Raw genomic sequence first — 25,942 nt, forward strand, 5'->3', positions numbered from 1 at the left:
TATTTTCACTGGTTACATGCATGGCTCTTATTAAAGCTTGTGTGAGCGCCAAGGGTTAGTCACTCACCGAGAGCTGACTAAACCAAAAATCACAGTCACTGATCTTTCCTAAAAAAACAACAACAGAAAAACATGCAGAACATGCAGAGTCAAGTGAGCAAAGTCAAAATCACACAAACAAATATGGTAAGATTAGACCCACAGATGCTTTCATTTTGAATGTGTGTGTGTGTGTGTGTGTGTGTGTGTGTGTGTGTGTGTGTGTAATAATTATTTTTATATATTACACCATTCTTTTTATATAAAAATACAGAACAACTGTATTTTTAGATTAATTTTAATCTTCCGATTCTGATGGATGCTCTTTCTTTTTTTGCATCCCTGCTTTCTAAGACGGTGAGTGATGAGGAGAAAGAGAAGAAAGGCAGAGAGAGAGAGAGATGGGCTTGTATGTGATGTTTTATTTGGCCTCAACACTGCAATCAGAGGCAGGGAGAGGGACACATCTGCAAAAGCCTGGACATGCTCCGCTCCAGCCAAATTGGCATCAAAGCGAGTGAGAGAGGTAGAGAAAATGAGAGAGAGACAGATGAGAGATTGAAGGGTAAGAGAGAACTGCTCTTGTTCAACATACACTCCAATTCCGCCTGCAGCCTGAGAAAATATGAAAGGAAAAACAGAGGAGGCTGTCTGGGCCTAAAAACCAAACAAAGAAAAAACTTTTTCCTTCCACAAAGAGGCCAAATTTATTTTGCAACCTACAGTGTCGACCCTGCTCGTGCCCCTCTCTCTCCTTTTAATGACCTCTGTTATCCTGCTAGTGATGGAGAGAACATTTGCTTAGGTTGTTGTCACTGTTACACCACAAAGATAAGCGCGGACACTCGCTCAGGTTTCGTGTTTAACATATCTCCACAGTGACATGCTATATAGGCACTCATTCAGCCGAACACACCTGGCAACAAACAGATACATACCATTCAGTGTGTACGCACATGTGCATGTTTCCGCTCTGAGTGTGTGTGTGTGTGTGTGCTCAGCTGGGCTCCAACAAACCTTGTTAATATTGGTTCTGGTTATTTCAAGTAACACTCTCTTTAATCATGTACAGCTTCAATAACGTATGCCTGTTTTTTATTTTTGAAAAAAAAAAATAAAAAAAATAATGTGTCAAAGGAATTAATAAAAACATATTAACATATAAGTCACACACATATTAAAATAATTTGAAGACAAAATAGGATTTTGATGTATTATTATATTAACTTAAATAATATATTCTATTATATATATATATATATATATATATATATATATATTAATATTTTTTTATTAATAATAACATTATTATTTTTATCAAGATTATATTCCTTTAATATGATTCTAATAATGATGAGGATTATTCATCATTCTCAATGTAAATAACAATAATGTATTATTAAATTAAACCTATTAAAGGAATTTGACGGTAAAATAGGATCTTGCTATATTAGTAAACTAGGATTTGAATAATAATAAAAATAAGAAATTATTGTTATTGCGATTAACAATTTATTATTATTATATTATTATTTTTACACATACAGCATTAGGTTCTCTAGAACTCAACTGAACATGTATAAATCACACAATTTGTAATACTTCTTATGTATATAAAACATCCAACATGAATGAAGAGAGATATGTTTTAAATTCATCCAGTCCCACAGGAAAAAGCCACAACACACAGTCCTGTGTGGTATGTGCCCTTAGTTTGCATTTTTCAGTTGTATAAGAGTGTTCAAAGACAGAACCGTTCTTATTGGCCGTGTTTTGAGATTGACTGTGTCGCGGCATGCCTTACTTTCATGATCCGTGTGAACAGACAAATTGCTTGTGAGCAGAATCCTTGTTATCATAGTCAGGCTGAAGGGATGACTCAACATTCCATTTGGCTTGTTTAGAGATGCGTCTGGTTTTGCTCATCTGTGCTGCAGTGAACAGACTTTGATGGAGGTCATCTTAACTAACATTAAACTAATTCCAGACACGCTCGTACACCAGCACCAGCTGTTCGTCAGCCACAGTGGCGAACGTTGCGCAAAACTTCTGAGTCATCCGGGTGCGGATCATGTTTGTTTGCATGTATCTGTCATCGCAGGTGAACAACACTAACAGTTTAATGTCTCATCTGGACTTGACGTCTTCTTTACAGACGCACAGAACCCAGCATGAAGGAATCCCTTCTATGACACGCAGCTGTGTATAAAAAGCCGCCACATCTTTCTTTTTTAGCGTGTTTAGACAAAGCCCTTGTCGGTACTTACAGATGTATTGCCTCCTGAAATCTATTCCAAGTGCTCTTGCTTCTGTTGGCCTGCGATATTACTGTTACATTACAAATAATGAGGCCCAGAAAGACCCACTGCTCTGTTCTGTTAGCGCAACAGAAAGTTGTGTTGATTGTGATTAATGTCGAGTTGAAATGGAACCAGAAACAAACAGATTTGTTAATGAGGCTTTCCTATTAAAAAAATGACTATGTAAGTTTTTAGTGGTTGGTCAGTAGATCTGTTTTGATCAGAATGTTTACTTTAGTCTCAATCAGATGATTCATGGCTCAATTAACTCTGCCTCGAGGGAAACAGACGTTTGAGGGAACCGTACTCTGCAACAGGGGCTGAAAGTTCAAGCTGATTTCAGTGCTTTTATTCTTCTCTTCGGTTTTGTTCTCTCTGGCCTGAGAATAGGGTGATCAGAGTGAGAAAGAGCTGATTATTCTCTCTGTCTGAAGAGAAGAGAATTCTAGTATCCATCTGGCTCCCTTTAGTGTGAGAACCTGAGCGCTGCTGACGGATCCTCAACAAGCTACAACAAAGCTCTCTCTTACTCAGCCGTGGTTAACCAAAACGCTCTTACACCCTTTCTCATTAAATGAGTCAAATCGAAAACAGAAAAAACATGAGTCAAACATGTTGGATTTTAACTCACAGGAAACCTTGAAAATATAACAAGTCCAAAAGTTTAAATAACTAGTGAAAATTACTCTTTTTTTTATTTATAAATAAATATTTTAACATTAAAAAATTATCAAATTAAAATATATACATTTTGTAGTTTTTATCTCACAGGCAACCTTGAAAAATGAATAATGTTTTTAATAAAAAAAAATGTTGTAAAGTTTACTGAATGTTATCTTAAATATTATACAAGTAAATATTAAGAGAAATAAATTCAATACATACGCACATATTAAAATACTTGATATTTATGTTAAATATAATATTCCAATAATGTATATGAATTTTTTTAATTAGTGACATAAAACAGTGTAGAAATGCTTATATATTTCTTATTCAATTTGGATTTGTTTTTAATAATCCCGTAATTCAAACTTTTGTTTACTGGTGTTTAAATTCGATTTGGAATGTCAAATTTCCATATATTCTCAATATTCTTTGGATCCCATTATATAAACAATCTTTTTTTTCCCTCTCTCTTTTGTCTTTCTTTATTCTCAGCTTTCTAGGTCAAAACGCTATACTCAAACATGCTTTCAGATGACAGACAGTTAAGTATATTCCCCTGTCTCTTCCCTGTGTCCCTTCATATCTCTATATCTCTCGCTCTGTACATTGCAGATTCAGCCAACTTAATCACTCCAATTGAAAGTGCCTGTGAGCAGTCCAAGCTCCCAGCGCACAGTCCAGAGATAAAAGAGAGGGCCAGTTGACTCTCATCCCCCAGGATAGCTGGCCCCTTATCCTATTTTCTGTCCTTTTATGAAATGAGAATAACAATATTCTGATGGATAAAGCGGTGGCAACATTCACCTCGCTGCTGGAAGGGGTCTCTTTTAAGCCAGGCTCGTCCGGGAGGCCTGAACTCTGACCTGTGTGTGGTAGAAAGCTATTCCTGAGGAAAACATATCAGCTATCACTGCAATAAATTAGTATTTATATACAATGTGTGTTTGTGTGTGTGTGTGTTGATGTGAGCACTGATGTGATATTACCAGAAGTTTGCATATGAAATCTCATCTTCACATTCACCTTTAACTCACAGAACTGTATTTTCCCCATATCGCTGGTTTTAGCACGGCTTCTGCAAACAGTCACCGTACTCTGTTTCAGTAATGCAGTGGAGCACATTTTTAATAGGTCTAGGATGTGAAAGCCTTCAGTGTCGAATTTCACTAGCGTCATTATTCGCTAATAAATCAGTGTCATATTAACATACTAGTCAGAGTCAGTGAAGACAATAAAAGTGAGCTTTTAAAGCCCATCTCCTCTAATGGACTAGATACTGACTCCATGTTTTGAGTACATTTATATTATTCATTATTAGTAGTAGCAGTTTTTATGAGTCCTTATTAAACTGTCTGACTTCATAAAACCCCACAGTGATGTATGATTAACTGCAATATAAACTATTTAGGTCTAAATGTAATATTTATGTATTTGAACTGCACACTAATAAACGTAATGCAAAACTTATCTTCAATCAAGATTTCTCTAATAGTACTGAGAAAGTGTATTTTCAATACACAATAACAATTTATATATACATAGTATTGGTAATGTACATATTTATCAATAAAACCAATATCTTTCAGTCTCACATTCATACTTTTGAATAAATGCAATCGTTCACAATTAGAATGCACTTTGACAGTATGATTATTTAAAATCAAATAGATGCAATCTGTTAAGAATAAACTATGCCATATTTTTTGATGTTGTTGTTGTTGTTGTTTGAGTGCAGAAATCTATCCAATGTCATTTATGTATGACTGACAAATATGCATCACATTAAGTTATTGTTAAAACGCTGTATTTCCAGATGGAAATTTATACATAAATTAATTAATTAATAAATATCAATTCAAACACAGAAATGTTAGACCTAAAATGTCTACTGTGGTGAAGAAAAAACATAGTGAACCATTGAAAAATTCGTTGAAATATCACATGAGGAAATGGTTGGCCATCAGAAGCACACAGTGCAGCTCAGGTCGGCTTAGAGCTACTTCACTTGAAGAACTCCACAAATAGTCCTATAAATATGGTGGTCTCTAGATAACATACCTTGTGTCATTAAGTAATTATTGTGGGTACTTGCCGAAATTGCTCCATTAAATGGATAATGTTTTCTAATTTAGGATCAAAGCTAGACTCCCCTGCCAACCGGTGGAGGACGTTATTGCGGGTTTCTTCAAAACGAGTCAAATAAAATGCTGCTCAGCGTGTGAGATGAATCATTGCCCTTCCCGCTCTCTTTGTCTCCTTCTGTACATCTATAAGTTGGAGAGGACGGCAAGTGGAAAGTATTGAGTTGTGGAGGGGGGTAGAGAGGTCTTGCGGATCCTTTGAAGTCTGATTAAAGTCTGGAGAGTAGCCAGATTCAAAACCTCAAGCTTAGATGAAAAATTCAGCATTTTCCCCCTTGGAAAAGATGGACAATGCATAAAAATGCAGAAGCGCAGAACAACACACAAAGATGTCTGGGAATTTCCGGTCAGATGAACTCTCCGTCCATACAGAACTAATCAGTAACCAATGCTGTGAAGCACTCTTAACGCCGCTGCCTCTAAAAGTGGTCCGCCTAACACAAGCACCATTAATCAATAAAAAAAAAAAAGCTGTTCTAGTCTAGTCTGTTTATTGACTTAAATTACTATAATCCCTCACCATTAAACCAGACCAATAGCCTTTCAAATCCAAAATCCCTCCCCCTGTGTCAGACTGAGCCAATCAGGACACAAAGACCACCATCACTGTATCTCCTGTGGCTTTTAAACATACACTGGGTCCTCGTATGAACACAATGAACACAGCCTAGATAAAGGGCCAAGAGAGAAACAGATGTGACAAGCCATAGATCAGGCCACACTAGCGGATAAGAACTTAACTGGTGTTACTTTTTCCTCAGGCACTATGTGGGGACTGAATAGCTTTACTGTAATTGGTGATCTAACATGAGCCTGGTCGTAAGTGGGGGGACCAGGCAGGAGCAGTGCTTGCTGAATAAATTGTGGTCAAGTCCGCCCCTAGCTTTTCCAAGCACAATGATGGTTAGAACGAAGCTTTGGCCTTTCTTTGTGCTCTAGCCTTGTTTTCTTAAGGGAACTAAATCCACTTTGTCAGCAGTTAATTGGAGGATGCTGCTTTTCTATTATGCAAATAGGAAAAGTTTTCACTTCATTTAAAGAGAGCCACCTCTTCCGTTAATTAGGGGTGAAAGAGTAAGAAAAGCATTTCAATGCCCCTGCTCTGTTCCCACACCTGCCTAAAGAGACATCGTGGCTGACATTTCTATCAATGATATCCAGACTGGGTGGTCACAATGTACTGCCAGGCTCATGAAAACATGGAATCAGTGTATTGAGATGTTTATAAGTTGTACTTCTCTCGCGTCTGTTGCAATAATGTATATATCTCCTGGAATGGGGGATATCAATGGCATTTTGGCAACCAGAAATTTGAGAGATGCTTGCCAGATTTTAATCCTGCATTTGGAGCAATATAAAAAAAAATAGAAATTAATAATATGTATTTTTTAATAATAATTATTCAAATAAATATATAATTTATGATCCATTTAAATAATTTTTCAGCTAGTTAATATATCTGTCACTGAGGCTTCGGGTGAGGGGTTTAACCTGAATAAAGACTTGTGAGGAAACACACCTGTCAAAAGCATGCGGAATCCCCCGTTCTTTCTTTTCTACAGACAGAGGAAAGGTCAGCAAAAACAGACAAAGCAACACAAAGGTGGCGGTTTGTGTTTTGTTTTGTTTTGTTTTAAAGCCTGCTCTTCGCTGAAGCAGGGGGGGGGGGGGGAATTCTCTACATTTTCCCATTTTCAGTTTTTTCCTCTGTACTGTCAGGGATGAAAAATCACATTCCACTCGGCAAAGGAAAATATAAAAGGAATGTGTTCTATAAATAAACCAGAAGGAAACGTATGAAAGCAACAAAAGAGCATTTAAAAATATTATTTTGCTCAAATCAGGTACATTGCATGTGGTTGTTAGTAGAATATGATTATGCTATATGCCATTGTTTGGAACCATTTACAAATTCAAGCATGAGGTTAAATATTTAACCTTTGTGTATATTTAACAAATATATTTATGTTTTCATAACCAGGGCTCAACAATAAGGAAGATTTGTATTTCTTTTTAAGTTAAGATTTGTCTTTGCCTAAACAATATTTTCAATGGTCCCACTGCAAAAATAAAATAAAAATAAGAATAAGAATAAGAATAAGAATAAGAATAAGAATAAGAATAAGAATAAGAATAAGAATAAGAATAAGAATAAGAATAATTCAAACAACTAAAAAAATATGATTGTCTGAAATAGATACATTAATTTACATTTTAAATACTTTTTTAAATGTTATTTACAGTTCTAAAAATATATATATTTATTAACATTTTTGCTTTTGTTTTGCTAAGGAAACTTTATTTAAAAATAATAATAATAATAGTAATACAATTTTAAAATTAATAAAAAATAAATAAATACACACTTTTATTTATTAATTAACGTTTAAGAGAGGATTACATCTATATAAATCTTAAATAAATAAAAAAAGTTTACATCCTTTTGGGGGGTGCGTGACAATTTCCTCAACTGGCCCGAAACACTCTCACACTGGCTCCGTGCTATCTGACCTTTCTTACTGCAGAGCCATGATAACTAATCCAAAATGACATAAATGGACACAAAAAGATAAAGAAAAGCCTCCTGTCCCATATCACAAGTGACAGAAGATTTTAATTGTGGCAAAACAAAGCTTGTCCTAAACAAAAAGCAGCAAGCCTTTCCTGTCAAATGCAGTGACAGAACACCAGCTGTTGGATAAGACAAAAATATGTTTTTCAAATCTGATGGTCACTATCCGCCATCCCAGCATCCTCTCTGCTTCCTGTTACCCTTTTTTACAGTGTCCAGTCCAGCTGTGTTCTCCATCTGTCTTCTGAATAGATTCCTCTCACTCAGTCTGTGGATGCTGTAATCTTTTTATTGTTGTTTTATACTATAAACATTAAAAGCCAGGAGAGCAGATGGCCCTCATATCGTCCTGCAGCTTTGATGAAAAGGCACCAGAGCAATATGGCTGAGAGGCACAGTGTGTGTGTGTGTATGTGTTAGTGTCACATATAGCTTACAGAAACCAGCAGGTGTGAGACAGGAAAAAAATCAAGTTACGCTTAGGAAACAGCTAAAAGATGTCAAAAAAGTTGACGATTCTGTGCAGGTGCCAATCGTGGAACAAATGATTTTGATTTGTCTCCTATTGTATTCTAGTGAACGTTTATTCTACTTCACTTATTCCCATGCCAAAAGTAGCTAGACTAAAACTCATTAGAAGTTCTTTGGCTAATGGAGAGAATAGGAGGAGGCGCGAACAGGAAGGGATGAAGACATAATTAGTTTCTTTCTCCACAGGAGACGGTGCGTTGATGAGACAATGAACAACAGAATAATGAGGAAAAGGCGAACTTTTCCATCATCTTCTGGTCTTTAATCAGGTAAAAAAAAAAGGTCAGTGCCTAAAAAAAGGGATGCTATGATGTTTACGATTATTATATTACGATTGTTCTGTTTTAAATCAATAAATAATAAATAATCATTAAATAACGGGGAAGTCGTGGCGGTTGGAGATTTGGACTCGTAATCCAAAGGTTGTGAGTTCAAGTCTCGGGCCTGTAGGAGTTGTAGTTGGGGGAGTGAATGTGCAGTGCTCTCTCAACCTTCAATACCACGACTGAGGTGCCCTTCAGCAAAGCCCTGAACCCACAACTTTTCCCCGGGTGTGCAGCATAAATGGCTGCCCACTGCTCCGGGTGTGTGCTCACTGCTGTATGTGTGCACTTTGGATGGGTTAAATGCAGAGCATGAATTCTGAATAAGGGTCACCATACTTGGCCGTATGTCACGTCACGTCACTCACAAAAAAAAAAAAAAAAAAAATCAAATGAACAGCCCAACCACAATTATGTAATATAACCATCTTTTCTTTACTTTACCAGCAAAAGGTGTGTATATGTATGAAGTGTCTGACAAGCTTGACAAGGCTGTTATAAAGAAGTATGATATCAGATGTGCCAGTCTGCTGTTCAGTTTGGCACGCAGATTTCTGCTTATCACACAGGCAACAGACAGTTTTAAAGGATTTGCCGCTCTACAGCTGTATTTCACATCCAAGCACACACACACTTTTAATGCACATGCACACAATTTCTCTCTCACAGTCACACATTACAAGTGTGAGCTGTTAAGGCGATGAGTTTGTTCTTGAGTGTGGTAGGTTGCGGCAGCTGGTCTCGGGCACCGCTGACACATAGCTCAATTCAGTTGCACACTACCACAGTACTGCTTCCCCTATGATTTAACCCTTCTGCAGCAGGAAATGAAACACTCTAACCCCAGAACAGCCTAAAACAATTGCATGTAAACAGGAGGACAGAGTGGCACAGGTGCGTTTGTTTGTATGTGCGACTATGTCAATCCTCTAAATTGCAAGTAAATCACTTGCATATGTGACAAAATGTATATATACATATTATATATATATACATATATTTGGCTAAATAATGTCAGGCTGAAGCTGTGGCCTAGCAGTTAAAACAAATGTGTTGGTTGTATCCAAAAGTCCAATAGCATAATGAATAAATAAATAAAAAATTAGAAATGGAGTCATAAGTTGGGAAAAAGTATGTATATAAAATAAATGTATTATATATTGCTACCTGGTATTTTTATTTCCCATGTTTTTGGTCACAACCATCATGTTAGAGTATGTGTTTTAACTTTTAAATATAAATATATGATTATATTTTCAACAAAATAAGATTACCTCTTATATTCCATCTTCACGCAGAAAATAAATATGTGGCTAGCCTGTACAGAAGTGCCTGACACAATGGACTGCTTCTGGGTTTCAAATATCCTCATAACCTCTTTATATCAGACACATTGTGAGCTGAAACAGTTTCTTCAAAGCATCTATGAATTATCCAGTCAGAATGTTCAATTAACGCCTGTCAGTTAGAACTGGCCATTAATAACCTCACGTCATGAAGGCCACCAGCATTATTTGATGCTTCCATTTTTGTTCCAATTTATATTTCTCTGCTGACGGCACATCTGAGGACATTCGGGTAAAAGGCTCGGAGAGTTCATAAGGTGGTGACAATTACAAGGGGACTAAATCCTCCAACTTTTATGCATGGTAGGCACCTGGACCTCGCAAAAAATATTGATGGTAATTTGGAAAGACTGATACTCTTTTGCTCAGACAGAGACAACACATTTGATGTCAAAAACAGGGGATGGAAGAGGTCGGGGGAGGGACTTTGTCTGAAAACTTTGTTGCTTGCCTCACAGGAATCTAAATAATTGAGCGAGTTGGTGACAGAGGCACAGAACAATGAAGTGAACCCAAATAGATTCAAGTTATGATTTTCATACCTGCCCTAATCCTTCACAGAAAAAAAAGATGAAAAATGTACCTAATTTTACTATAAATTATATTACACATTGTAATGTAGAATAAGAATGACTAAAATAGTTTTTCTTGTAAACATGTCCTCCAAAAAAATATAGATTCTCTGTGCATACGACAAGTATTGTCAATTTAACTGTAAAAATTGACCAGCAAAGTAAATATTTGCTTCGCTTTACGTTTTTGTTTAAATTTAACTAATATAAAAAATGTCATTTTAAAGCCCTAAACTAAAAATAATGCTGTTGTTAATTAGTATTAACAAGTACTTAAGTACAGTCGATCTGGCAAATCTCTGAACAGCCAGCCGTGCTTGATTCTACTTCTTGGACACTACTTCTTGGAGTCCAACAGGTCCCTTCAAGGTGGCTGGCAAACTTCCCCTCCACCCTCTCGCTCATGCTGAGAGACAAGTGTAGATCTCTCTTTCTTTTTCTCTCTGTCTGTGTCTCTCACTTCCGCAACAGTGGCCAGTTCAGAAGGACAGACTGGAGCAGTGGCTGCTGGGAGTCTGCAGTCAGTCAAGCAGAAAAGATTCTGGGGGATTTGGGGGGCTTCGTTTGCCAGCAATAAAAGGCTTGCAACAGGATCCTCACTGAGATTAATGACCTAGATAGGCCACCGCAATGCCACTTAAATGGGAAAGTAATTAAAGTGCACCTTCCATGAAAATTATTCAGTGCTGACGGATTGGGTGACGGACGAATTGTGAGGCATTCCGCACAATGCCACAGGTTAAGTGCCCAGAGTAAGGCCGCCGAGGCCACTGTGAGCCAGACCACCAGCTATTTAACCACAGCTGTTAAATTGTAGCGACTGGTCCAGCTCTTATCAAATTACCACAGATGGAAGACAGAAAGAGAGAGAGAGTGGCAAGAGAGAGGGAGGAAGGCCTCTCAGGTAACATAAAAAAAGCATACAAATGCTACAAAAGAGGCTTGAGGGATCCGCTTAACTAGAAAATGACACCACCTAGCACTGGCCGACTGGGAATCCTGGGAATCAAACAATCCATTCTGTTTAACCTCCCTGCCACAGATTAGGATTTTGCCGAGATCAATCAATGACCTTATTGTTCCCCAAAGTGTGATTCTTCTCAGGGGTATTGAACGGGATCCATTTTGCAGTGACAACGTGTCGAAGAGGTGGCCGTATTAATTACAGGAGAAATGCCAGGAGCATCGTCTTTCAATCTGGGGCATAGGAATGCTTTTTCGCACTTTATAATGCTTGGCGCGACACATTGGGACATCGCTTGAAGCTTGCAGAAGAAAACAAGCTCGGTTTGGGTTCTCAGAGTTCAGCTTCTTTTGAAGTTACAACTTATTGCTGTGTTTATTATAAATGATTTATCTGTGGACATTGTTTTAAATCCATGTGTCTTCATAATTTTTAATCAAAAACATACCATCAGTCACTTATTTGAGACCACAGCAATTAGCAAACAAGAGTGATCCAACGATCCAATCAATTCCAGATCGACAAAATCAATCACCTTACCTAATTTTTTACCTAATAATCACCTAATATTTTCTAGCATTAGGAAAGAAAAGATCACAGTTTACATTTTCTCCGTTTTTAAAACACGGGCAGTGACAAAGCAGTTCCTGCTAATGTGACCAGACTGCCCTGAACAAGAGACACATTTTCTGTTGTTTACTTCAGTCGTGCAGCTCGAAACACAGAGGTTCTTGAGATCAAAGTACGGTGTGAGCTACAGAACGCTTCTCCTCGAGAGATGAGACGAAATAACCCAACTGGAATCTAGTAGCATTGGAAAAACTGGGCTATGTATGGAATCCATGTGCCTCAACAAATAGAATTTCTTATTTAAAGCCATTTCCCCTCTAAAGCAGAAAACAAGTGCAGCGTAGCGAAGTACAGGGTTAATGTGCTTCCCTATCAAACACTTAAACAACTTCGCAACATCCTAGACAGAGTGGGCCACAGTCAGAGGCAGCTATCAGCGGGCAGCATGCACATCGTGCTCTTCTGACATGTAACCTAAGCATTAAAAATCCATTTCCACAGCTTCTCGCCCTCCCTCGCTTTGATTCTGTTTACCGCGCATGCTGTTTGCATCTAAAACGCACGTCTCACATCTGGCTGCTAAATTCTGCGGCGTGGAAAGGGCTGTTTGGTGCCTGATTCCATACTGTTTTCCTCAGAAAGACTTTCCTGAATAAATATTAATGGCTATTCTTTGAGCTATTTCCGCTCAAGAGCATTGGGAAGAACAATGGGTGTTGTTTAGACAGACACACATAGAGAGATGAAGCGAGTGAAGGAAAAAGAGAGTGACGCATCCAAGGGCATCTCTTCGGAGATGTCAAGTGACAAAAGAATACTGATTGAAATGCTCTTCACCAAACTTCCCATGCAGTCCTCTAGAAAGTGTGTGTGAGGGGGTTGCCATTAAAGAGAGAGAGAATTCACATTCGTCTGCAGGGGGGATGGCAAGGGGCATCAATGGAGCAAAAAAGAACATTAAAAAAATAAATGATGATGATGAGCAACCTTCCGATACAAGAGCATTCGCTATTTAAAACCATTTCATGGAGAGCAGGGAAGTAATTATGCTTTGAAGGAACAAGGAGTACTCCAAGTAACCCCTCTCTCATATCTTTTTTCTCACATCGCTCAGTAGTGGAATGATAATTAAAGGGAGGATTCCAAAATTCCTCTTCAGTTGCATATCTGGCCATCTGGATTCGGGCTCCACACCTTAGCTTTCTGCTGTCCTTACTGTTTCTACTCCTACGCTTGGTGCCTGAATCGCCGACTTTTTCTCATGCAGATGGAGAAGAGACGAGAGGGTCTCATTCCCCCCTTGTTTTCTCACTGCCTTTTCTTTTCTTGGTTCTTTTCTGCTGTTAATGCTAAAGCACAACAGAATGTTCAACAGTTCAGGTTTGGTACATTTTTTGTTCAAAATACATTAAAAACAGTAATTATTAACACAGCAAAATTATTACAGTTTAAAATAACTTTTCTATTTTAATATATTTAAAGACATTTATTCCTGTGGTGGCATTTTGTGTGTGTGTGTGTGTGTGTGTGTGTTGATTTGCTGCTCAAGAAACATTTCTTATTATTATCACTGTAGAAAACATTTGTTCTGTTGCTTAATATTTTTGTGGACTCTTTCATGACTCTTTGAAGAACAGAAGGTTCAAAAATATTAAATATCCATCTTTTTTAATGTATAAATGTCTTTACTGTCAGTTTTTAATTAGTGGTTGACCGCCGTGTGATTTTTGACAGCCGATGCCAATATCTTGGAGAGCAGGGGGGCCTTTTTTATCATTTGGCAATTAAAAAAATAAATGTGTAAAATACTTTACTTTATATGACTTATATTTTATATGACAAGGTATTTTTCACAAATAAAAACCCAAAAATATTTAATGAAAATATAATAAAAAGGAAGTAAACACTGCAATCAATGGGGCATCAAATTATATAAATGTGTATTTGCTTAATGCTGATGGCAAACGAGAAAGTATTATAATGTTTGCCTTTCTATTACTAATAGGCCTAATATAAAAGCAATCCTTATAATATTTACTGTATATATTAATTCCTTTGTTTAACCGTTCTATCTGATTAATAGACAGACTTCTATCCGTATTAGACACAACTGTTAACAACAACAACGAGAGTGTGAGCACTGTGTTCTGCTCTCAGCAGCATCAAAATAAAAGTCCTGCCTAAAAGTCCTGCCATCGTCCGATGCTGATATTTGAGAAATTACATGAAAATATATATTCGATCAGTTTTAATTCTTGTTCCTCACCCCAACTGCTCTTCATCTTTCTGTTCCCTCTCTTTATACACTTTCTGTTCCCTCTCTTTATAACTTTTTTTTCTACTCTGAAGGCTGTGATAAAGTCATCAGTGTTAATGAGTGTCCTGCTCTGTCTGACCGGCTGGCATCTTACTGTTTCAGGAAGTTCTATTCTCGTCCCTTATGAGGTAGTCATCCATTGCCGTAGTAACCCAGGGGTAAAATTGCGCCTGTAAGGCTCGAGCGAGCAGAGAATTGAGCATGCTCTGATAGGGTTAAATTTTCTCATCTCAGCTCTAAACAAGGGGCTGATTGTCCAGGGCTCCTATCGGTTTGCCACCACAACGATCCTACTGTATTCAAATGGAGCCTGTTCTTACTTATTAAAGGTGAATCTTTAAATCTATGAGTACTTGAGTGGGCATCCATTTCATTTTCATTCTAATGGAGATATGTGCAAAGAGAGAAGCAAGGACGTGTGGTTGATTCGTTCCTTTGGTAGTCCTGTATAATAAGTCATATTTGCCTGACCACAATCAGATGCCATTCTTACAGGGACTAAGAAGATTCCCAAGTTCAAAATTCAGCTGAATGAAGTGCATAAAGGAATATTTTATTCTGTACTCCATTTTTTTTAGTATCCATGGCCTACTCTGTAGTTTGGAAGACATGACAATGAAACTGATAATACTGCCACAACAGAAAACAGGACTTTAATAATACATTTTCTCAATCTGACAATAACTAATGACTAAATTTTGCCCAGAGTTGCTTGTGTAATTAATTGTCTGTTGTCAGTATGCCAGACATAATTAGGCATGGCTCTCACTTTGAGACAAGGGTCTTTTCCCCCTCTCGCTGTCCCTTATCTAGCTTCTCCCCCCAACAAACCAAGGTGTTTATGCGTCCTTGTGGCTCCTTACTCCAGCGAGTGTCTCTGTCACGATCCCTGTCATGAAACATACATCATTCCCTCTCCCCTTCCTCCTCGGCTCCGTTCCTCTCTCATTTAACTGCCTGCTGGTCATTATCGCCTCTCCCTCTGTGTCTCTTCCCTCATCTCTCTGTGAACAAGTGCATGCATGAGCTGCTTGTGTTATCCTGTCACTGACCTTGTTTTGTTTGCAAACCACAAAAACAACAAAAATGCAAATAAGAACTTGACTTTTGAATGCAGGTGGTGAAACACTAGGGACGTACAAAACGACACACTCTCAGAATCAACTAGTCTGTAAGTTACCTGAATGAGTGGATGACTAATTGGTCTAGATTAAAAATTAAAATTTTGTATTTCTTTGAGAGTGTGTACATAAAACATGTTCCTGCATTCTAAAACAGCTGAACTAAGCACAACAGAATAAAACAGGAAGCCGGATCCTCAAGGTGCAATGCAACAGCCAAAAATATCTGTTTTAAAGACCTTAACGGTGGTGCTTTACTTAGAATGGTGCCTAGATAAGAATAATATATAATAATCTCCTAAAAGAGAAAATAGACTACGTGTATCTTTAAAATAGAAAAATAGTACACATTATGTAGACAATAAAAGATAAACTAGTCAGCATTCTCATGTCAAGATAAAATAATTATACATTTTCTAGATAAATCATCTAGATAAAAAATGTAGTCTTAAACTAGTGACCACATGTCTAGATAAATTCACCCACTGTGACCATCCCTAGATTTTTTTTCCTTACAACAATATAGTCAAATACTGTACTTGTTTGTATGTGTGCATGTACAACAACACTACACTCCAAAGCATGGTGCTAAGCTATCACTGTCTACTAACCTCTTGTTAATGACCAGAACCAGTATGCATTTGAAGGCAAATTGTATTTCATGGATGCTTGGGCATGAAAGAGAAATCTTGTTTTGCAGATCCATAAAAAAAAAGTTCATTAAAAAATATGCATTTCTCTAGCATGTGCAGTCTCAGAAACAGCTCTTAAATTATGGCCAACTCCCGAGAGAGTGAGCATGAGAGAAAGAGGGAGAGCCAAACACAGGCAACCACTCGTCGAGCTAATAATGTTTGCGGCCATGACTTCAGCACCAGTGCAAGCATTTGCCACCCATTTAATTTCAGGGGATAAAGCGAAAGCTCAAATCATTTATCAGGAATTCAACAAAGAGTCTTGCGGAAATGTCAACCATGGCGACTGTAAGTGATATTTAAAGGTGGCGGTTCCTCTGGCAGACAATAAAAAAAAACTGAAGGGGAAACGGGAGAGGAATTCTTGTGCGTGACTTCTATTATTTATCATCTGTTGCTGTTCACCAGTGCCGTCACCAGAAAACCACAAATTATGAACTGCAGGAAAACGGTTGCCAGATCATTTGTTAAATTATTCCGATGGCGGTAAGTGCAGAAATGTAAATGCAGCATTCGGAAATTACACAGGCTTGAGATTATACAGGCTTCCAACATGAAAACACCAGAACTTCCTTCTAGCGTTAAACATGCATCCAAAGCATAACACAATGGAGTCAAAAAGCAAAATGATGCAAATATACATATGTATAATGCGGATTTGCATCTAAAAACCTTTTAGATCTGCAGTCGAATTGCCACAGAAGTGCAAACCCTCTTACCTGCTTGGCTGGTCGCGATGCTGACGGCTGCAAACAGTCGCTGGGTACGGCTAAGGTCGGACACGCCGTTCACGGCCTCAACCTCAAAGGTGTAGTTTGCATGAGCTAACAGATCGGTGATGGTGACGTAGGTGTCCATTAATCCACTCTGCTGTGGCAAGTAGCCAACGTTGCTCCCACAAGGAAAGCACTCTTCTGGCTCCCAGGTACATCGGCGGCAAATAATCCGGTACGTCACGTCATTACGGCCGCCCGTGTCGGCTGGCGGGGTCCACTCTAGGCTGACAGTGGTGTGGTTGATGTTGTAAAGCATGTTCTGAGGAGCTGATGGTGGCCCTGTAGTAAGAAAAGAGGGGGATGCTTAGAAGAACATGTAACATATTTAATAGCACTATTTTTCCTCTTTCTTTTCTTGAGACAAAACCCCAACGGAAATTTGAGAAATCTGGGCCTTTGGCAAATCCTGACATTCAATTATACCGTAACCTAGATACATAGAGATGTTATGCTCAAGAATGCTGGGGAGTTGAACTTGAGCACTGCCAAGGTCGATGTAGACCAGGGATGTAGCAAAACAATGAAATTGAGAACAATGAGATACAATTTCAAGGTAGAAAATCTTGAGATTAAACCGTCTTCCTCCTACTTGGTACTCATCTACTTGGTAGCATTTAATTACTGATCCAGAGAGTTATGAGTTTCCTGTGGAAAAAAAAGAGGTGATACAATTGGCAAAACAATTTACACTTTTTTTTTTTTTGACTGCCAGGGCTGAAGTCTAAGCCATGGAAGACAGGGAGTCTGAGACACTTTCGGAATTTAAGAGTCAGATCATGAGCGAGTTATCGCCCTGACAATAGCAACAGCGCAGGATTCCGCTCAGCCTACAATAACCAGCTCACAGACGGATGACCACAGTGGAAAACAACCCATCATCCCCTAATCCCCGCCAGTGCCAAGGAATTTGGCACGTCTCATAAAGCAATGATTTATACTTTGCTACTTTTATCCAACCACCAAGCCCTTGCTTTTATCACCCTAATGTTTTTATAACGGGCACCGCTGCCTGTTCAATATCTCTTTTATTAGAACTTGTTTTGTGATGGTCTTGCATCATGGGTTTGCCATTTTGGAGAGGTTCGATTTTGTACCTCAAAGGGGAGCTGAATAGGTGCTTTCAATCTGTTTTCTATGGGAGCTGAGAAACAGGCTCGTGAGTGGAATTGTGGGATTGGCAACAGAGCATCTGATGAGTGTTTTTTTTTTTTTTTAGTTTACAGATAATTTATAAAACATTAAAACTATACTGTTTTGTTTACATGAAATGAAACATTAAAACTAAACTCTATCATTTTTTTATATATTTGATGGATTATCAAAATAGAAAATATCTCCTATACTATTCTGACTAAATACATTTATAATATATTAATAAATGCAATTAATGAATAAAAATAACTTTAAAATATGATGGACAAAAATTGATATTCATTTTGAGTTTTTTTTCATTATAGAGATTTTTAAGATAACATTGCACTGTTTCTAAATTATTTTTAATAATGGTTGTTTTAAAATTGTTCATTTAAATATTAATTTTAAGTGAGTGTTAGAGGATGGCAAAGGTCATCTAAATGTAAAAATTGTGTAACTGAGTATGAGCAAGCAAATTTAAAGTATCATCCAAAACGGATAAATTAAATGCTGTATCTCTAATATGGACTGATAAATAATATTGTACCAGAATATTGTGCATATGCTGTCTATGTTGTGTAGTATACTGGGGCATTGGGCATTCTGAAATAAAGTTTGCAATTTTTAACTTATGTCAGGGTTGTTTTGTCGCTACAAAACACTGCCAGTGTAAATGCCCCCTTGGGTCGTGTCACCAGTGCCAACAGTCTGCAAAACAGGGGACATTTACTAACAAAACAATTGCTACATATGCATGAGGGGAAAGAGCAAGCATTAGAATTGTGTGAATGGTTAATATGACACTTAAAGTTTACTCCTCATTAAAGCTAATGGCACACACATCCATCCATATTCATCAAAGTAGGAGGGGAACGAGTGAACGGAGGAGATGAAAGGGCCACCTGTGGAAGGTGAAGAGATGTGGTCTGTCTCTCCATCTCTCTCTTCTCTGCATCCATCTCTCGAGCTCTAAGCAGAACTCTATATACTGATGCTAATGATGTGCCCCCTACTCCATTCCCCTCTGGGAAAGCTGCAACACACACACACACACTCACACACACACACACACGGGGAGACTCATCCTCCAGGGACTTATCATTCTATTTCTATGGATACCTGTAAGAATAACAATAATAACACTAATGGCTGCATTTGGCAGGGCCTTCTCATTCTGCTCTTGAGTGGAAGAGATCAAGGGATTGTTTATCTTTATATGGACAGCTGAGACAGGAAGGGCCTCAAGTCAAGCTGTGATTGACCATATCTATTCAAGCTAGTGTTCATTTAGTCAGCTATTTTCATTTTAGCCTTAATCTTATTCCAAGGCTAAAATGTCCTTGTTTGTTTTTATCATATTTAGTCAACCTTATCCTATTTAGTTTTAGTCGAGTTTTAGTCAACTAAAAGTCTTAACATTTTAGTCTAGTTTTAGTCAATGAAAACTTGACATTTCAATGATAAGATAATTATTAATTAACCAAACAGCAGTATTAATTTTGCAAATGGTTGCCAGATTGCTTAAAATAAGCAAAACACATCTGGCAGAAAATGTATGAATTATGGGCCCCAGGAAGACTAGCAACCACATTGTGGAAGCTAATGGGGACCCAAATAAATAAACAAATAAACAAACCGCACTCATGAAAGCTCACGTAGTAGAGGCGTGTAGAGTAGTCTGCAACAACATTTTGTCTCCTTTTTTTTAATGAAAATTTAAATAGGTTTTTGGTAAAGTTTTTATCTTTTTTTTAATACATCTTAGTCTCGTCTTATTTCGTCTGAACTGAACAAAACTGCATGTTGATATAGTCTTAGTTATCATTTATTTACTTTATTGTCGTCTCGTCTTAGTCATGGGAAAAAAGCTTGTCAATGAACATTTACATAAGCACTATTCGGACGGGACTAGTTTTCTAAACTACGTTTGAGTTTCGATTCTTATCACCTGACGTCTGTGATTTTCATGTACCAATTCGGACGGGACTAACATCTCCGTGTTTATTACAGAGGTGGGAGGGTCTGATTTGTGCATCTGGGCGTCACAGAGATCACGCGCTCTTTATGCGTGCATTACATTCATTCAGAATGACTGCCTTAGTATTATTACACAATAAATACTAAATGGCTAGTATAACAAAACCATATTAATGTGTGGTTCCTTTAGTTTAACTTGTTTTCCTTCTTTTTTTTTCTTTTTTTTATTAAATGTAATTAAAACATTATGTAACTGAGTACATAAATGAACGTGAGTAATCTTTTATTTGATATTACAACAGCCGGTATTAACAGTTTAAGCGATCTTGCTCTTGATTTTATTATTTGTATTATTTTTTTATTATTATTTATTTGCAACTAAGCAAATATATCAAACATCCGCGCGGTAAGAACATCTACGGTAATTCACGTTGGCCAAAACACACAAGGAACCGCGTTGTGAAATAAAATATCACCGGCAATCACAGACATTCGCATTCGGACGGGATTAGTTTTCTCAGAGGATCACTGAGTTTGCTGAAAAACAGTAGGTAATTTGCTCTGGAATTATCACAGAGGTTGTGTGAGAAAAACACAGATGTGGCAGATTCGGACGGGATTAAAATCACCAAGTACGTCTGTGAAACACAGATTTCTCTAACGACCCCCTGTAAAACTAGTCCCGTCCGAATAGGGCTATAGTCATAGTTTTCGTTAATGTTAACGGTATTGACACTAATTTAAGTGACAAGGTAGCACTGAGATGAATCACTATTCAATGATCACCATGGAGTGGTCCTATTGATTTAATTCTCGCAAAACGTTAAATAAAAGCATTATAATCCAGACATGTCCACCAAGTCTGAAATCTTTAAGATGGACTCAGACTCAGGTCTGAAGTCTTTCATCATAAGTCTGGAGTCATTTCATTACATGTTGCAAAGAAATGCTCATCATTAAAAATCCTATTTACCATGTAACTCAAGTGCCCATCTCTGCTGTAATCCAATAACAACCCATGATGTTGTTCTAATTTCATAATTTCAAGCTTTGTACAAAACTGCCAGTCTGTCAGTCACTTAATGCACAATGTTTTTTTGCCTGAAGGTACGATAGCTTCAAGGGAAATTGTTTTCAAACGGCTTACAAGGCACCACGCCACGAGTTTTAGACATCCAAGCAAATATTTAATGAATGCAATAGACATTTCTCTATTGTAAATGCATATTGCAAATGCATAATGTAACTTTTTTATTATTATTATGATTAAAACAGTACAATTTATCTGTAATAGAATCATAATAGAACATTTGACATTAATGAAACAATTTTCTTCAAATTTTCTTTCATTTTCTTCTTTAGAGTACAGGGTAAAACAATGAGTATAGAGTGAAAACGGCTGAAGCAAGACCTTCCTATTGAGTGTACATCTGGTGTCTGGAGAGTCCTGTAGTCATTTTTTTTTTCATACACAGTATCATCGTCTGCTGGTTAACAACAAAATGCTGTCCGAGTTTACTGCTCTCATTTGCTCTTTCACACACAAGTGCATATGTGTTTCTATATATGTAATCTGTCACCTCCTCTGCAGTCTGCTTTGAGACTGATTCTGCAGGGACACTGGAGGAAGTCTGGGGGAAACTGGGACAAATATCTGCCACAGAGAGCTTGATTCTCTACACCACAAACCAAACTATTCTTTTAATGGGTATAGAGTTTGCTTAAAGCCCGGGAACACTCTTTTACACTCGTTCACTTTGCATTCTTTGCAAGTGTTTTTAAACCCACACTTTATAGATTGTTTAGCCTCAAACCTCCCACAGTCTGTTCACGGAATATCTGATGAAGATTATAAACAAAACGGCTAACTTCTATTTTTTCCTGTGTACAGTCGTTCACGGAAAGGGCCGTGCCATTTGAATGATTTTTTTCAACAATGGTCTATTGTTGTGGTATAATCTATTTCGGATAAACCCGCCCTTAAATGGCATGTAAAAAAAAAAGTCAATGATCCCTTTATATGCATGTCTTGATCCTGATTTGCAGTAGTGTATAATAGCTTATGATAGACATTTTCAGTAGGCAGTTCTTGGCCAGAATGAGCAGCAATGTGGATCAAACTTTAAGCCTTTAATCAAAAGTCCGGCAGATAAGATTAAGTGCCACATTTTTAACAATGATTTTACTACGTAAAGGATCTGAATATCCTTTCAATCCAAAAACTGAGATAATTAATGTGAAAAAAGATGGAAAATATGTTCACGATTCTTACCCTTGCTGTTTTCCTGTGAGAGAATGTTAATTAGGTCAACCTGCTGATTGTTTGTGTATGTGTGTGTGAAGCCTGAAGTCTCACGCCAAGCAGCACTGGAGCTTAGCTCAGGAATCCAGTTTTTATCTGCTTACTGAGCTGCTCTTGGCTGTCTTGGTGGTCCTCCTAGTGAAGGAGAATTCACCCCAAGTTTGTGTTATTTACTCCCAAACATGCCGTTCCAATCCTGTTTGACTTAATTACTTTCTCTGGAATACAGGTGGTGAAATTTAGAAATATCATATTTTCAATTGAATTAGTTAATGGTTTTCATGTTACATTTTTGTCGACTACATGTCTTTTGTGGTCAATTTTGAAGTGAATAATGACTTTAATTTTGGTCTGCTTTTTACAAAAAAAGATAACAACATATGTTCTTCCATTCAAATGATATTGGAAGGTTTTTTTGTTTTTGTTTTTGTTTTGTTTTTGTTTTTTTGCATTTATTTGATAAAAAATACAATAAAAACAGCAATACTGTGAGATATTACTTCAGTTTAAAATACTTGTTCTATTTGAATATATTGTGAAATGTCATTTAATAAATTTATTCTTGTGATGGCAAAGCTGAATTTTCAACAGCTAGTTAAAAAAATGTTTTGTTTTTTTTTTCATTTCTGAAATTTTGTGTTCAGAATACTTTGATGTATATACTGTTCACAATGACAGCATTTATTTAAAATACATACATTATATTAAATCTTTATATTAAGTTATAGGGTGAGTAAATTATAATTTTCATTTTTTGATGGACTATCCACTCTGATGAGGGTCCCAGATGAACCGTGTTTAAACAGTCTCGCCACTAAACCTTAATCTACAAACATGGTACCTGACCTTTGGCTTCACTGGTACCAAGCACCAAAGATTGAGGGATGGAGCTGGAGAGAGATGGTCGAGAGAGGCTGGTTTTATTACTGTACTCCTGTCCCTTAGCAACTGGGAGAAAAAGAAAGTCTCACCCTCAGGGACATGTCAACGAATAGAGGTGATGATTCCATGGGGTTGAAGAGAGCTCAAAAGAAAGGATGTAGGTTATGCGCTCCCGCTTTATCTCTTTCTCTTACTTTCTCACTTTTTCAATGTCTCCTGCTCTCCCTTTTCCTCTTTTTCTCTCTGTCACAAAGTCCCACCCTCCTACCGCCCATTCCAGACCTTTGCTAGTGCCGACACCACACGCAGCTGTCGAGTGATTGATGTTATCTAGGAAAGCTGTCAAGAACTCCCTTCTTTCGTTCTATCTAAAAAATAAAATAAAAAAACTTCTCTAGTATGCAGCAGGCTTTCCTAAGTATCGCCCATTTATCTTGATGCCTCACAGGTTATGGTAAACTGGGTGAATTTATGCTATGCCATTGGCGTTATTTTGTGCTGTAGCTAAAAATCTAAAAAAAGTGAATATTTCAGAAAATCGTCGTGCAATTTTTTCTTCTTCCTTTCAACAATGACAGACCTTTCTTCAAGTGAATATTAATTCCTTTCACTCTGGAAATCTACATTTAATTTAGGCCACTCTTAATCCGCATTCTGAAGAGCTGAGTGCGTATTGACAGAGCTTAAGATCCGGTAGGTTTACACGTCGCTCATTTAAAAAGCTGTCCATCAGGGTGTTTATTCAGCGAATGTAAATTCACCCCCAATTACCATTCAGTTCCATGCGGCTTCAAACCCCCCCACCCTAACCCACTCCAAAAAAAAGAAGAAGAAATCTTCAGCCCAGACAATTCAGATGGTCACAATAACTTAATCCCGAGATAATTAAGACAAGTCTGGTGAGGACAGTATTTTGAATGCTCAACACTTCAAAAGAGATGCAATTTTTGTTTGTTAAAAGTTTTTTGTTTTACTCCCTTGATCTGCATTTTTTTTTTACCTCCATTCACATACTTATTATCTCAAACTCCTGCCACATCCTTTATGACTCATTCTGATTTAGAATCCTCCCTTAATTCTTTATGTATCTTTGTGGTCTTTTTCTGTTTGAATATATTTTAAAATGTCATTGAATGCTAAGCTGAATTTTCAGCAGCTATTATTCCAGCCTTTAGTGTCACATGATCATTCAGAAATAATTTGCATATGCTGATTTAGTGCTCAAGAAACATTTGTGTTCTTTGTGGAAAAACTTATATCTCTCTCTCACAAAAAAAAAACACCTGTGTATTATCTCATTTCCACATTGTACAACTCGCATGACTTCACCATTAATTTTCCCTCTGTAAGCCATCGAGAGAAACTAGATGCCTGCATTCTTTGTTCATTTTTCAGCAATGTTTTCATGCCCAGACAGAGTAACAACAGCCAGACCGCGGTCAGGCGAGTAACAGTTCTGATGTGTATTTGGTGGGAAAGAGAAAGAGGAAGGCAGAGGCGACGAGAGTAATTGTGTGGTGAATTTCTGTTCTCTGACTGAGGGGGGGCAATGGGCAACAATTAGACTATCGTGTTTTAGTGTGATCATCTCTTTTTGGAAGGCAGTGGTGAGACAAATGTTGGAGAGTTACTGTAATGGAATAAAGAAGAGTGGAAAGTACTGTAGAGGTAAAGTGTAGTTGAATGATTAATGCATGACATATGTGTCATCTGCACATTTGCCCTGATCCGAAACAGCACAGCTAGGGTCTAATATGTTCCTCTCATCTACACAAATCCATTAGTCATTCTCTGTTGTCTCTTGTAGCATCATAGCACAATTAACCAAATTAAAATCATCACCATATGCCTTTGTGCTATGATTAAAATACAAAAGGGACTCGGGATAGATAATAATAATAATAAATAGACAACATTATATTACAATAATATAATATAATATACTAATAAATAATTAATTTAAAAAAGTAAATTGTGATGGCTAGAGTAATTTCTATAGGCAGCACAGTGTGGGCAACATATAACTTACTTCTTTGTCAAAAGCACTTGTTAGTTTGTAATTTTTGTTTCAATGTCATTTTATGGCTTTGTGTTTATACTGCAGCTCAATTCACAATGTTTGTCAAAATAACTTTTTAAAAAGTTGTTTCGTTTGTTTCTTTTTTTATATTGTACAGCACTAATCCTTGCTTTAATACACTCTCTCTATCTTTTTGTCTTCAGGAAGTGAAGCACATCCTGGGATCCTACCTGATTGAACCTGTCCTTGAGCATATTTCCAGGCAGATCGACTCGCCCTGAACTCCCTCCCCGCCTCTCTTCACCCTTGTCTGGCCTGTGTAAATAAGTCATCAATGGCTGTGGAATAGCTGTGCTATTCAAAAAGAGAGATGGCCGGGGAGAGGAAAGAAGAGGACAGGTGGTTATTAGAAGGGAGGGGAGAGGAAAGAACTGCTGAGACCTGCTTCCGTTCGTCCCGACTGTAATTACCGCAATCATTATGCCTATTCAAACTGAATCCAAACACCTGCCTACTCAGATGTTTGAGCTAAGTTGATTTTATTATTTTAAAAAAAATCATGTTACACTAAAACAATAAGACTGGATTATCATGTCTGATTCTTAAATTAAGTAAAAACTACTCAGCAAGTAAAAGGTATTATTTTTCTTTTATATATATATATATATATATATATATATATATATATATA

The 25,942-nt window shown here is 37.3% G+C and overlaps 1 protein-coding gene across 4 annotated transcripts in view; it reads right to left on the bottom strand.

Moving 5' to 3' along the window:
• LOC127938759 (ephrin type-A receptor 7) overlaps positions 1-25,942 on the bottom strand; it is a 79,353-nt gene that overhangs the window by 36,057 nt on the left and 17,354 nt on the right. For all 4 annotated transcript variants that reach the window (XM_052535608.1, XM_052535606.1, XM_052535607.1 and 1 more), the window contains exon 5: positions 16,880-17,215. In XM_052535608.1, coding sequence (XP_052391568.1) covers positions 16,880-17,215 — 336 coding nt within the window. The remainder of the gene's footprint in view (positions 1-16,879; positions 17,216-25,942) is intronic.

Source organism: Carassius gibelio, chromosome A20, assembly GCF_023724105.1.
Source record: "Carassius gibelio isolate Cgi1373 ecotype wild population from Czech Republic chromosome A20, carGib1.2-hapl.c, whole genome shotgun sequence".
Lineage (NCBI taxonomy): Eukaryota > Metazoa > Chordata > Actinopteri > Cypriniformes > Cyprinidae > Carassius > Carassius gibelio.